General features: G+C 46.4%; 1 protein-coding gene across 2 annotated transcripts in view; it reads left to right on the plus strand.

Moving 5' to 3' along the window:
- Positions 1–11,447, plus strand: part of Ctdp1 (CTD (carboxy-terminal domain, RNA polymerase II, polypeptide A) phosphatase, subunit 1) — a gene marked incomplete in the record, with an annotated part of 96,429 nt that extends 84,982 nt beyond the window's left edge. Inside the window, 1 exon segment of one of the 2 annotated variants that reach the window (XM_013511639.1) lies at positions 7,790–11,447. In XM_013511639.1, the coding sequence (XP_013367093.1) occupies positions 7,790–7,931 (142 nt within the window). 2 annotated transcript variants of the gene reach the window in all.
- Between the last annotated feature and the right edge of the window lie 400 nt (positions 11,448–11,847).

The following is an 11,847-nucleotide window of genomic DNA, read 5'->3' on the forward strand; positions in this document are numbered from 1 at the left end:
TGTCAGCTTTGTTTTCTATTCAGAAATAATGTTCCAAATTTGTTTCACTTTCTAAACCATATACTTTCCAAACAACTCTTAACTGCTGGTTTGAAAAACCACATTGATCTTCAAAATCTTTGACAGTAAGACCAGAATAAAGTGGTTTGTTTCAGTTAAACTATTTGTAGTAAAGACAGGTACTAGACAAAAATCGAGCTTGCACTCAAGCTAGGTCATGCCGTCAACCTTGTGGAGGAAGTAAGAATTTCTATCATCTACACTAAATTTGCTGCGTGTTGGGAGGGGCGAGCCTGGAAAACAGAGCCCTGATGCTCCAGGAAAACGGAGCCTTCCGAGCTCACCTCATGAGTATGGCCCTGTAGGGTCATTAACTAAGTTACCCTTGCACAGCTCCAGGTCTCATGGGATTTGCATTGCTGTGTTTGAGAGATGAAGTTGTCTCCGTCATTGTTAACATGTGGCACTAGCCCATCACTACCTCAGATAAAAGACCCAGGTTACACTGAGCCACCTCCCCGGGCAGCTCATTGAACTCACCCACCAGGCAGCACCAAAACCTGCATGTAGAACCGAGGCCACAACTTCCTGTCCCCCAGCAGCAGCATCCAATCCAACACAACTGGTTATTAAACAGCCCAGTGCTTTTAGTGCCTTCTGTGTTTTCAAACTTTAGATCAAAACTATTCCAGTAGCTTTGATTTTTTTTTTTTTAATCTTTAAGTTTCACTAATAAAATGCTAAAACTTTGCGTGTTAAAATACTGTAGTTGAGTTTCTGGTTAGTGCAGTGTATGTACAGAACTTAATTTTTATGTTGTTCGTGGGCATACGTTCTTCGGAAGGCAGCGTGCTGGAGCCATGGCAGCTCTGTGTGCTTGCTGTGGACCTGCTCTGTCAGGACACAGTGATGAGTTCGATGCTGCAAGGAAGGTTTTGGAAATATTTTCCAGTATTAATTTTAAGACTCCTAACTGTGTTAGGAACTGGGCATCTTATTTAGTCCCTGATGATAAGGTAGAATTAGGAAAGGAAACAGGGCTAGACATTGGGGCAGCTGGCTTCACAACATCCTGTGCTGTGTCGTTGACTGTGCGCAGAATGTTTGCTGAGTTAAAATCGTCTTTCCCGAAGGGTTCATCTTGGTCTTGTGGGTGCTGCTGTGGTTTAGATCTAGGATGTCCCCCAGAAGCTTTCTATGCTCAGAGGTGGGGCTTTGAGATAGTGATTGGATTTTTCTTAATTTTATTTTAAAGAGAAAAATTTCAAAACAAGATAATAGGGGAGTAACAATGGCTAATACATTGCATATTGTTATCTTTAATTACTCAGAATCCAAGGTATAGGCATTTAATTCTCCAAATATTAGCGCAAACCTTCTTTTTTGATGAACTAAGAGAAATTAGAAGCGGCACTCTCTTGACTGCCTTGGTATATGTATGTACCCTAGAGAAGGCGCTGGACCCAAGGACACCGTGCTCATCAGTGCGTAGGGCACGAGCAAGGAGTTAGTTTAGTAGCTGAATGTGCTGTTGAGGGTGGGGCCTGGTTAGAGGCAGCTCGCTGAGAGCATGACCTGGAAATGTGTGTGTTCTTGCCTCAGCCGCTCTGTTCCCTCTGCTTCCCGACTGCCATAGCATGAGCAGCTACCCTCCACCCGTGGCTCTCCACCATGCCATCTCCCTCGGAGCCAGCAGACCATAGCCTGAAAACATGAGCAGATAACCCCAATGCAAACCTATGGCATCTGTGCTGCAGGAGACACGCAGAGTCCTCTCTGCATGTGAGGCAAGTTGCCCCAACCAAGGTTTGACAAATATTCAGCATGCACGCAACAGTAAAGATGATGATAATTGTGCAAAGCACACCAAATGCAAACTTTTACCTTTCAATAAAAAGCTGTTTATCATTGAGAGCTCCGTTACTGTATTTTTAAGACAAAAGATTTTAATATATGAGTTGATTTTTCTAAACTAAAACCTCATTATTCAGGTTTAATTGTAGTGTTGGCACTTTGTGACTAAACAAGTGGGGTTTGGGTTGCAGTTTGAACACTCACTCTCTGACAGGCTTGCCATCCCTGGTCTACAGGAGCCCAGATTGAGGATCCAAGCAGCCTCTTCCTAGGGAGTTGCATGGATGTTCTTAACCTCCTTCAACCTGTGACTCAAGTTAAGCGTCATCACAAGGGGCTTTCACGGAACCTGAGTCCTGCATGCTTATTGGAGCATTCATCTCACAGGTCCACAGGAGGCTCCAGGTCACAGAGGGTGTTACAGCAAAAATTCGGGCTGTATTCCACAAGAGACTAAAGAGAACAGGCAAAGTTTTAATTTAGACCGGTCGCCTCTCATCCCGACTTGCAAGTCCGGGAAGTGGGCGTGGACCTGTCTTTGTTCCCAGGTTATATACATTTTTTTGGTTTCCATGGTAACAGAAAGGAATGTTGTAGCCCTGGCCACATGTTGTTTTCCTGTGCCATGTAACCGGGTCAGGCTCTGGTCATGAGCCTAACCACAATGATAGATACTTTCTGTACTCTGTTCTGTATGTCACCCTTTAGATAACCATACATTTCCTTTATGGTTACAGTGTTTACCTAGGGCCAGGAGATGGAACTGCCCAGGCAGGGTCATGGAGCGTTAACTAGGCCTAGGTACCCCCTTATCTTGGGGAGACATTCCTGGGCAGTGTTGATCTGGGGAATTAGCTCTTACACTGTCCCGGGAGGCTTCCCAAGGCACCATGTAGGCTTTTACCAAAACTATTTTATCTAAAATAATATGCTAAGATTCATTGCCCCCTACAAGGGAAAGCAGGAATTCACCGCCAGTCACACTCTTGTGCAGTTGGACCAGGCTGCTGGAAAGTAAGAGTGTGATATTTGTTGATGAGCACGTTCCCAGAGTGCACCCCCAGGAGACAGCTGACCAGCTGCTGAGAAGACAGACACTTCTGGGGCTGCAGAGGCAGGAGCAAGTCAGGGCTATGGTGGCTCTCCCTGCACTCATGTTTATGTATGCATGTGTTAGTGCATGCACATGCATCTTGTTCTGTGTTGCTGCTCCCTGGGAAGGCCTGGCTCTTTCTGAACAGTGCTCAGTGGCGTGTGTGTATTACTGTGGTTCCCTAATGCTGCCCGCTTCCTGGGGGCTGGCTCCTCCTACACAGTGCTCAGTAGAATATAGTTTTTATTTTGATTATTTTCAGTGGAATGAACAGTTAAATTTTTCATAGAAATTAGATGGTCATCTGACATTTTAACATGAAACACTGTCAGATTATCCTTCTTAAGTGTTCCATCTGTATAGTTTCTAAATACATCTCTATTTTTGTTACCACCAAACAAAATCATCTAAACAAAATCATCTAATCATTCATCTCCCCTGCCCAGCTACCTGAAGTTCCTATGCCCTGCCATTCAAGATAAAGCCTGAGGATATAGCCCAGGGCCAGCCTTCCCAGAGTGGAGTGCAGGCAAGGCTCGCATCCTGTCCTTGGGCAGGGGTATCTTCCCTGCAAGTACTCCCTCCACCAAGAGACCGGTGCTCACCCCAGCACGCCCATGTGTCTCTGTCTGTGTTGCCCCGAGGCTATGGTGTTCCTTCCACTCAGTGCAGTTGGACCAGGCTGCTGGAAAGTAAGAGTAAAAATTGGAAGTAATTTGGAGGGTAGGTGAGATTGATTTATAGCTCTGTAAGCCTAAATACCAAAAAATACATTTGAGATTTTGGTACAGGTTGTCCCAACACTTGGTCCCATGTCCAGGTCATCATTGGCTTCTGCCAATTCCATACTTACATAACCTGGGGATCTTAGTGCTTCTTTTCCACCCTGTCACGACCTGGGCTGCACCTGCCTCTGCTTCCTGACTCAATGACAGACATCATTGGGGAAATATGCTCACCTTCAGAACCCTGCAGATGAGGTTGTGGGATCACAGCAGATGTGTATTTTCAGTGTTAGTACTCACTTCCCAAAGACCATCCCACTTCACATCGCTCTCAGAACTTAGGGCTTGCGGACTGGGGATTTAGCTGAGCGGCACAGTGCCTGCCTGGCAAGCATGAGGTCGTGAGTTCAATTCCCGGTACTGGAAAAAAAAAACAAAAAACAACAACAAAAAAAAAGAAACTAAGATTTTCGCCTGCCTGGCAAGCGCAAGGTCGTGAGTTCGGTTCCCGGTACCGGAGAAAAACCAAAAAAAAACAACAACAAGAACTTAGGGCTTGCTCCCCACACCCGTACTGGCAGGGTTATTTGCAGCATGGTAGGGGGTGTGACACTAGACTATTAATTTAATTCTCATTCCCTTCGTATTGTTTTGCATTTACTGTTCATTTTTAGTTGTTTTGTTTTATTCAGGAGATATTTCTCCCAATTAAATTATGTGTTGTCTTAGGGGCTCATAGAAGCATTGTACATAGAACACCACATTGCATGTGCCATCTGCCTGCAAATCTAGTGTTTGTGACTTTGTGGTCTCTTTTCCTTAAAAAAAAAACAAAAAGCCAAAAAACAAACTAATTTTCACACAGCCAAGTACATCTTTTGGGGAAATTTCTTTTCTTCTTTTAGGACTCAGAAGGTTTCCCTGAATTATAAGTCTTTTTATGTATTTTTCTACACACAGCTCTTAAATATTCTTTCCTACAAATGGTGCTGCAAGTTAAATGTCCAAATGCCAAAAAAAAAAAAGAATCTTAACTAATACTTTGCTCCAGACACAAACTAACTCAAAATAGATTACAGACCTAAATTAAAACTGAAGCTTACAGAAGAAGACATGGAGGAAATCTTTTTGTTTTTGTTTTTGTTTTGTTTTTGAAACAGCGTCTCACTATGTAGCCCAGGCTGGTCTTAAACTCCCGCGGTCCTCCTGCCTCAGCCTACTAAAAGCTGGAATAATAGGCACACACCACCATGCCTGGCTGAAAACTTTTTGAGCATGTGTTGCCAGTGAGTTTTTAGTTATAATACTGAAGGTATGGGCCATAAAACAAAAGATAACTTCTGCTTTGCAGAAGACACTGAAGAGAATGAAAAGGCAGCCCACAAACTAGGAGGAAATATGCACAAGCACACATCTGAAAAGAACTTATTTCTGCCAAATGAAGAGAGCTGTCAGAAGTGAATACTGAGAAAATACACAACCTAATAAAAACAGGCAAAGATGCATTATTAGTCACCAGACAAATAGGAATCAAAGCCACAATGAGGTTCTAGTACATATACTGACTGCAGTGGCAAAGACAATATCACCTCGTGCTGATGGGAATAAGAGGTCACTGGGGCCATGACTGTGGACAGAACTGCGACTTCATGCTGCTGTGTCTGATACTTGATACCACCCTAGAGCAGCAGGACACAAGTATGTGGACTAGCATGCTGTGTGCAGAACACAGGTCATGTGCAGGGCAAGTTCTGCACTAAGGAGGTCAGAGTGTGTCATGGGTGGCCACACCAAAGTCTCTGTGCCTTCACGTACAAATCTTCCCCCGGGATGAGAGCCCAGAGCAGGCTAGGCCTGGCTTCCAGAATGGTGGCCGCCACTGTGCCTTGTGGCGGCAGCACTGCTCCTAAAGGCTACTGTGCTTTGAGGAGCCTCCCTTTGGAGGTCAGGTCAGGTCAGGGCACTCAGCATCTCCAGGGGCCTCCGGACCGCCCTTGTTGAGGGGCCCCGTCCCTGCCATGGCGCACCGTGACTGGTCTCTCCACCACCCGGTCGGCATGTGCTCTGGGATTGTGGTCACGGTGCTTGTGGCTTCCATTGAGAGTCTCTGTGCTCAGGAGCCCTCCATATGCCCCTCTTTCGTAGGGAGGGATTAAATTCTACTTTCAGCATTTCTTCATTCATTCCTTACAATCTTAATTTTCAGACTGTAGTGTGAGGAATTCTACTCTCCATATCAGCCATGACCCAACCCTTTGTTTTATATAACAAAACTAAAGCATAAAAACTTGTTTCCTTAGTAAACAATATTATTCACTCTAGTTGATGTAAAAATGATACATTCATTTAGAATTGAGGCTGATAGAGTGCATAATTTCTTACAAGATGAGCTCATGGCACCCAGGTGATCTCATGGTGACCCAGCACACAAGCCCTGGGGAATGGGGAGTTACCCTTATTCTCTTCCAGTTTCCCTTAAGTTTGCCATGCAAAGAGCTGTTGTGTTTGTCCACAATGTATTCACCGTGCTACAAGTACTCAGGTGCTTAGAACAAACTTGCCATCACTGACCAATTCTGGGCACATCCTTGCCTTTAGACACCATTCAGAAAGGTGGTCTTGACTGCTGCTGGTTCCATTCCATCTTATTAGCAGATTGCATTTGTCTGTTACAGTTAGGAAAACCATTTCCTAATGTCGACATTAGTGGTTTCAAACTATTAGGCTGTAATTGTGTATTTTAGCTTCTGTTGTACATACATGCATGTGTGTGTTACCTATATTGTATATAAGGTAATTGTATATATTGTGCATAAGCTGGAATTGTTTTTAACAAGTTCGTATATCATCACCACAATCATAGTGCATTGTCTATAAGAGAGATTGCATTTTAGGACTGGAACTTTAGGCCTGGATTGCCCATTACCGCCTAATCTGGGCGGAGTCAAGTAGTGTGGTGCATCTAGTTGGGCTGCTGTGTAGGCTGTCGCTGGGCTTCCTTTCCCACTTTGGGGGCCATGGAAAGTGAAGGTGCTGTGCCAGTCATTAGTTGTCTGGAGTTGCAGGACTTTGGAAAGCTGTATGTGTTCTGTTTCTGGTCCACAGGTTCTACTGAATGAGCATTGATCTGCAGGGCTCAATATTTTAAAATAGTGATACTTGCTGGTTATACAAAGTGCTAGAATTCATTTTTGTTTATTCACGTAACTCCTTCTAATGACTGCCTGAGAAAATGAGTTTTTTGAAACCAAGGACCACCCAGTAGGTACATTTGATTGCCTGAGCTGGTTCCCATTTTCTGTTTGCTGACTTAACAGGAACAAGTTTTACTGGCCCTTAGGAGGTACTGTGGGGAGGGCGGCTTTGGGGTAGTTGCACACTTGTGGATATATGACCTTTTTGTGCTGATCAAAGTTACCACTGGTGTCTGGAGCATTAAGTGGCAAAGCCGTCAGCTCCACAGATGGAGAACAACCACCGTGTCCCTGACTGGCACTCAGAGCTGCTCACAAGTGAGGGCAACTCCTTGGAGAGCATAGGTAGCATGTCCGCTGCTTGGAATGAAGACCCCACCACACTATTTCCATAGCACAGCTGGCCTCCCCGTTCACCCTGACAGCCAGCCTCACTCAAGTCAGTGGCTTTGAGGTCCTGCTGAAATACCTCCTTCTGCCTACAGCCTAGGAGGTGTGCGTGTGTATGTGCATGCGTGCTTGCATGTGTGCATGGCACATGTACAGTCCCCATCATCCCCTTCCCCCCACCTCCTTCTAGGTCAGTGGGTTATCTCACAGCAAGGGGTATGTGTGCTGAACCTATCACCAATTTACTCTTCCGGCCTTTACGTTCCTTTATTTTAATGACCACTTGCTTCAGCAGCACTGTTGGTCCGCTGCCATTCCTATACCCAGAACCCAACCAGGAAGGGTAGAAGGAGCCCAGGCGACATGGCCAGTGGCTGTGCATGTGTTCCTGGCTCAGGATCATAGGGATCTCTTGCCCTGAGACCACAGAGGCCCCTTTGCAAATGCAGATCATAAAGCAACAGCAGTGTCCTACATATTTGCTGCCCCGCTACCAGTGTTTCACGGCAGTTTTGCTTCTTTTCTCTCTTTAGAGGCCACAAGAGAAAACTGAATGACGAGGATGCTGCCAGTGAGTCCAGCAAGGAGTCCAGCAATGAGGATGAGGAGGGCAGCAGCTCTGAGGCAGATGAGATGGCAGCAGCGCTGGAAGCAGAGCTGAATGACTTCATGTGACTTCGTGCCCATCTCACGTGCTCTGTGCCAGCCCTCAGTCCCTTTTCTCCATGAAGACTTGTATTTTCCAGAGCTCCACCTGCAGAAACACATTATTTTGCAGAAACAGGTGTTTTTAAGAGGTTTTATTATAGGAAAGTCTACTTTTTTAAGGGACAGCATTATGGGAACCGGTGTACTATGCCAAAGAGCTCAGCAGGGCCTTGCATGTAGTTGAACTGGATCTTTGTGGTTTCTTGTCACATAGTAAAGGTTTTTTCCTTGGAAAGGGATGGGTCCCTTTAAATAACCACAATATATTACTTAGGATGAAGACTCTGGGAGAGCCAATAAGACTTAGAGAATGACATAGCAAGAACCTGGCATCTTGTGCTTTTTCACAGCTGAAGCTGAAGAATTTCGAAGGATTTTAAATGAAACAGCAGTGTACATGTGTACAAAGCAGCAAGACGCTACAGACAGCCTGCAAGCAGCCAGCTGACTCCATGTCCCACAGAGAACCCACAGGTGACCTGGGCCTTCAGCACGGGCCCTTTCTGAAGCCTGGGCTGCCAGCAGCCATGTCCTCCCACCATGGAGGTTGTGATAAAGGGAGCGGAGGCTTCCCTTTTCTTGGCTGGCCTTGTACTTCCTTGAGACATCTGCTGGAAACTTTGTATATCTATTTCATATTTGACCCATAAAACAGATTCTTCTTTCATTGAATAAAAGTCCCTTTTTTACACTCTCCTCTTGGGGTGCAGTGCGGAAATTAGTGGGCCCCTTTCTCCAAGCTTCTCTGCTTGTCTGCTGGATGTCCTTCTGGGAATGGGAGGACCATCTGTTAGCCAATTTCTTGTCAGAATTCAGAGTACAGAAAATGTAGCACACTAAGGAGCTGTTGAAGAGTTGCAAGGGCCTTAGAAGTCTAAACAGAGCAGGTAGTTGTAAAAGAAAGCATCTTTCAACCTAACACTGAAAACCAGCTGGCATCTTCCAGGATCTGAGAAAGGCAAGTGTATTGGTTAGGTACCACCGGGTGGATTGTCACTATTGCTTTACTTATCAGTCTAAGGTCCTGTACCAACCCTGTTCCCCATCAGATTTTTGAACTCTCATTCTCTTAAGCCCCTCCAAGGCTGTTACTGTTATATGGGGGAAATTTTTTTAAAGATGGTACCGAAACATTCAGAATACCAAGGGTCATTGTTACCTCTCATTATTAGAGTAACAAAAAGTTGACTCTGAGCCACCTGAGGAAAGAGACAGCTCTGACCCTGGCACTGCCTACAGTTGGAGAGTTGGTTCATCCTGCCACACACACAGCAGATCCTTGCTCCTGTGGTTGCCACTAAGGTCAGTCAGGCCCTGGCACGTAGACCCCATGAGGAACAACCAAGAACGTGATGGGCTCTGTCTTCATGTCATGCTCTGAGAACTTGGGCAGAGCGGCTTTCGTGGCACCCACCACCTTTTCAGAGCCTGATCCCTGCTAAGCTTTGGACTGTGGAAGAAGTTCAGAGTCCACGTGCATTCTTGGAGCCATGGCCAACGACCTAGGCCTCTCCTGTGTAGGAGAATCACGAGTCTGGTACTTCAGCCAACTGTAAGGCAGAGTACAGTAAATCATTCATGTCACATGGGTTAATTACCAAATTAAAAGTGAAATGTTAGCTAAGGCTACATATTACTTGCCCCCTTCTCTGCAAGTAACAGAATTATAACTCCAGTGAACTTGTATTGACTCGATTTTCTGAGATGTGGACAGAGTTCTAGGTATAAGTGGATGTAGGCAAGGCGCACTTGCTCAGATTGGGTGCTGAATCACCCGCTCATCTTAAAGATGCTCGTCAGGGATGTCAGCCCCAAGAACTGCAGGTCCTGGACTGTTGGCTGTCTAGCGTCCCTTCTCTGTGGCCTGTGCATCTCCTGGTTAGCTTGCCCTTGTCACAGGTAGAGGGTCCACTCCCTTTAGTCCCACCTTCTCTCAAGAACATTGGCTCTGCCCACAGCTTGACAGGGGAAGTGATGGAAGCCATCTCCGTTGGCAAGATGCAGCTCTCGGGACCACAGGGCCAGGCTGAGTCAGCTCAGGAGGTTCCTGCAGCAGACAGAGAAGCTGGAGGTGCCAAATGTGCAATCCAGTAACTGCAAAGTGTTGGCAGTGCAATTTGAAGAAAGGCAGGCCGGTCACAACTTGCCAGCTGGAATGACCATTTCTGTTATGGATGAAGGACCCACAGAGCCACGGTCAGGCAGCTTTACCCCTGGCCTCTGGCAGGGCTCTGACAAAGACTCATGATGACCAGGGGCTGTCTCAAGTGGCCACTGCCCAGAGTGGCAGGTTTACAAATTGTATTCCAAAGGAAGCAAAGTTTCTTGCAGTTTAATTTACAGAGGTACAAAATGGGCAAGAAAGAAAGGTGTGTGGACAGTGGGGGTCAGGGACAGGGCTTTTCTCCTTTGTACAGCCCTGGAGGGCTCATGGCTCTTCGGCCTCCTCAGTGCTGTTGCTTGCAGAGAACTCAGGCCCTTTGTGTGCAGCATGGCTCCGGCTGCGGGCTTCTGAAGCTGGACATTGGTTCACCACAGTGAGATGGCGGCTGCATCCCTGCCAGGCGCTTGGAGAACTCCTTGTCCTGTTCTTGGGTGAATCCCCTACTTTGTAAGAGGCCCAGTTGTACTCTGGGGCTCTCCCCTAACACAGAATAGAAACACTGATGGAATGCAGGGGTGGCAAAGATGGGAGGAAGAGGGCTGAGGCCCACCAAAGGGGCCCATGTGTGGGGCAGCAATCAGAGGACCCCACACCTGAGATGGACATGGCCACCGCTGCCTACTGCCATGCAGGGCTTGGGCACGGCCCCTCACAGTGGCCCACCTGATCCAGTCATCTGGTCAGTGGTGTCCTTGATGATGTTAGTGATATATGTCTGCCCTTACAAGTCCCCACTGAACAAAAGTCTTTTGTGAGTGAAGAGGCAGCTGCAGGAGGAGGCAGGGTCTTCCCTCCTGCACATAGCAGTGGGAATGTCACACGTGCTGGAGATAGGAGGGGTTGACTAGGTCCCCTGGTACACATCTGTTCTGCAGCCTCTGCCCTCGTGTTTGAGGTAGGACCCAGCATGGGGCACATCCACACCAGTCGCTGAACACTGACTCCCTACCTGCCTGTTTGGGTCACTTTACCCAGCATCTAGGGGAATGGCTGGATGGTGGGAGGCTAGATGTTGGGAGAGCCAGGCCATCTGCAGTCCTGCCTCAGACAGGACTAGCTGTATTTTCCCATGACCCATGGCCATCTGCGCAGTAGTTCCTTGACCTCAGGGACACCAACCCTCCCCTTCCTACAGCTCCTGCACACGTGATGGACCGAGGGGCCACAGAAGTTCTGCACATGGCACTGGAATGGCTGTGTGGCCAAAGTGCACAGAATGTTCTCTGTGTTAGGCAAAGAGCTCCTGAATTTTGGAGGAAATGTTAAATGTTGAATATTTGTGCAGCTATTCCAAATAAAATCTTTTTAAGCAAAAATAATAGGAAGCCTGAACTTGCTTCGTGAGTGTAACTTCTGTGTCAGGTAGAAAGTGGCTGGAAAGAAATTTGCGATTAAGAATCTCACAAGAGAACTACATAAATAGGTAATGAATTTTATAGATTATATCCAAAACTTGAAAATATGTAGCTGAAGTTGAATGGAATATTCTCTGTTTTCTTGTTTAAGGAATGGAATATTGACATTTCATGTAACAGAGTAGGTTTCATACCCAGAGCTTTTCATGCTAAATTTTCAGAACAATCCTAAGTGCTAATCTTCTAGCACACTGCTGTCCGTGCAGATGCTTGGCAGGGCCATGGGACCTTTGCAGGCTCCCACGCTGGGTCTAGGAGTCATGCAGCTTGGGTTTTGACGTGTGTAAAGTACCCACCATTGCAG

Source organism: Chinchilla lanigera, unplaced genomic scaffold (assembly GCF_000276665.1).
Source record: "Chinchilla lanigera isolate Chin_1 unplaced genomic scaffold, ChiLan1.0 scaffold00001, whole genome shotgun sequence".
Lineage (NCBI taxonomy): Eukaryota > Metazoa > Chordata > Mammalia > Rodentia > Chinchillidae > Chinchilla > Chinchilla lanigera.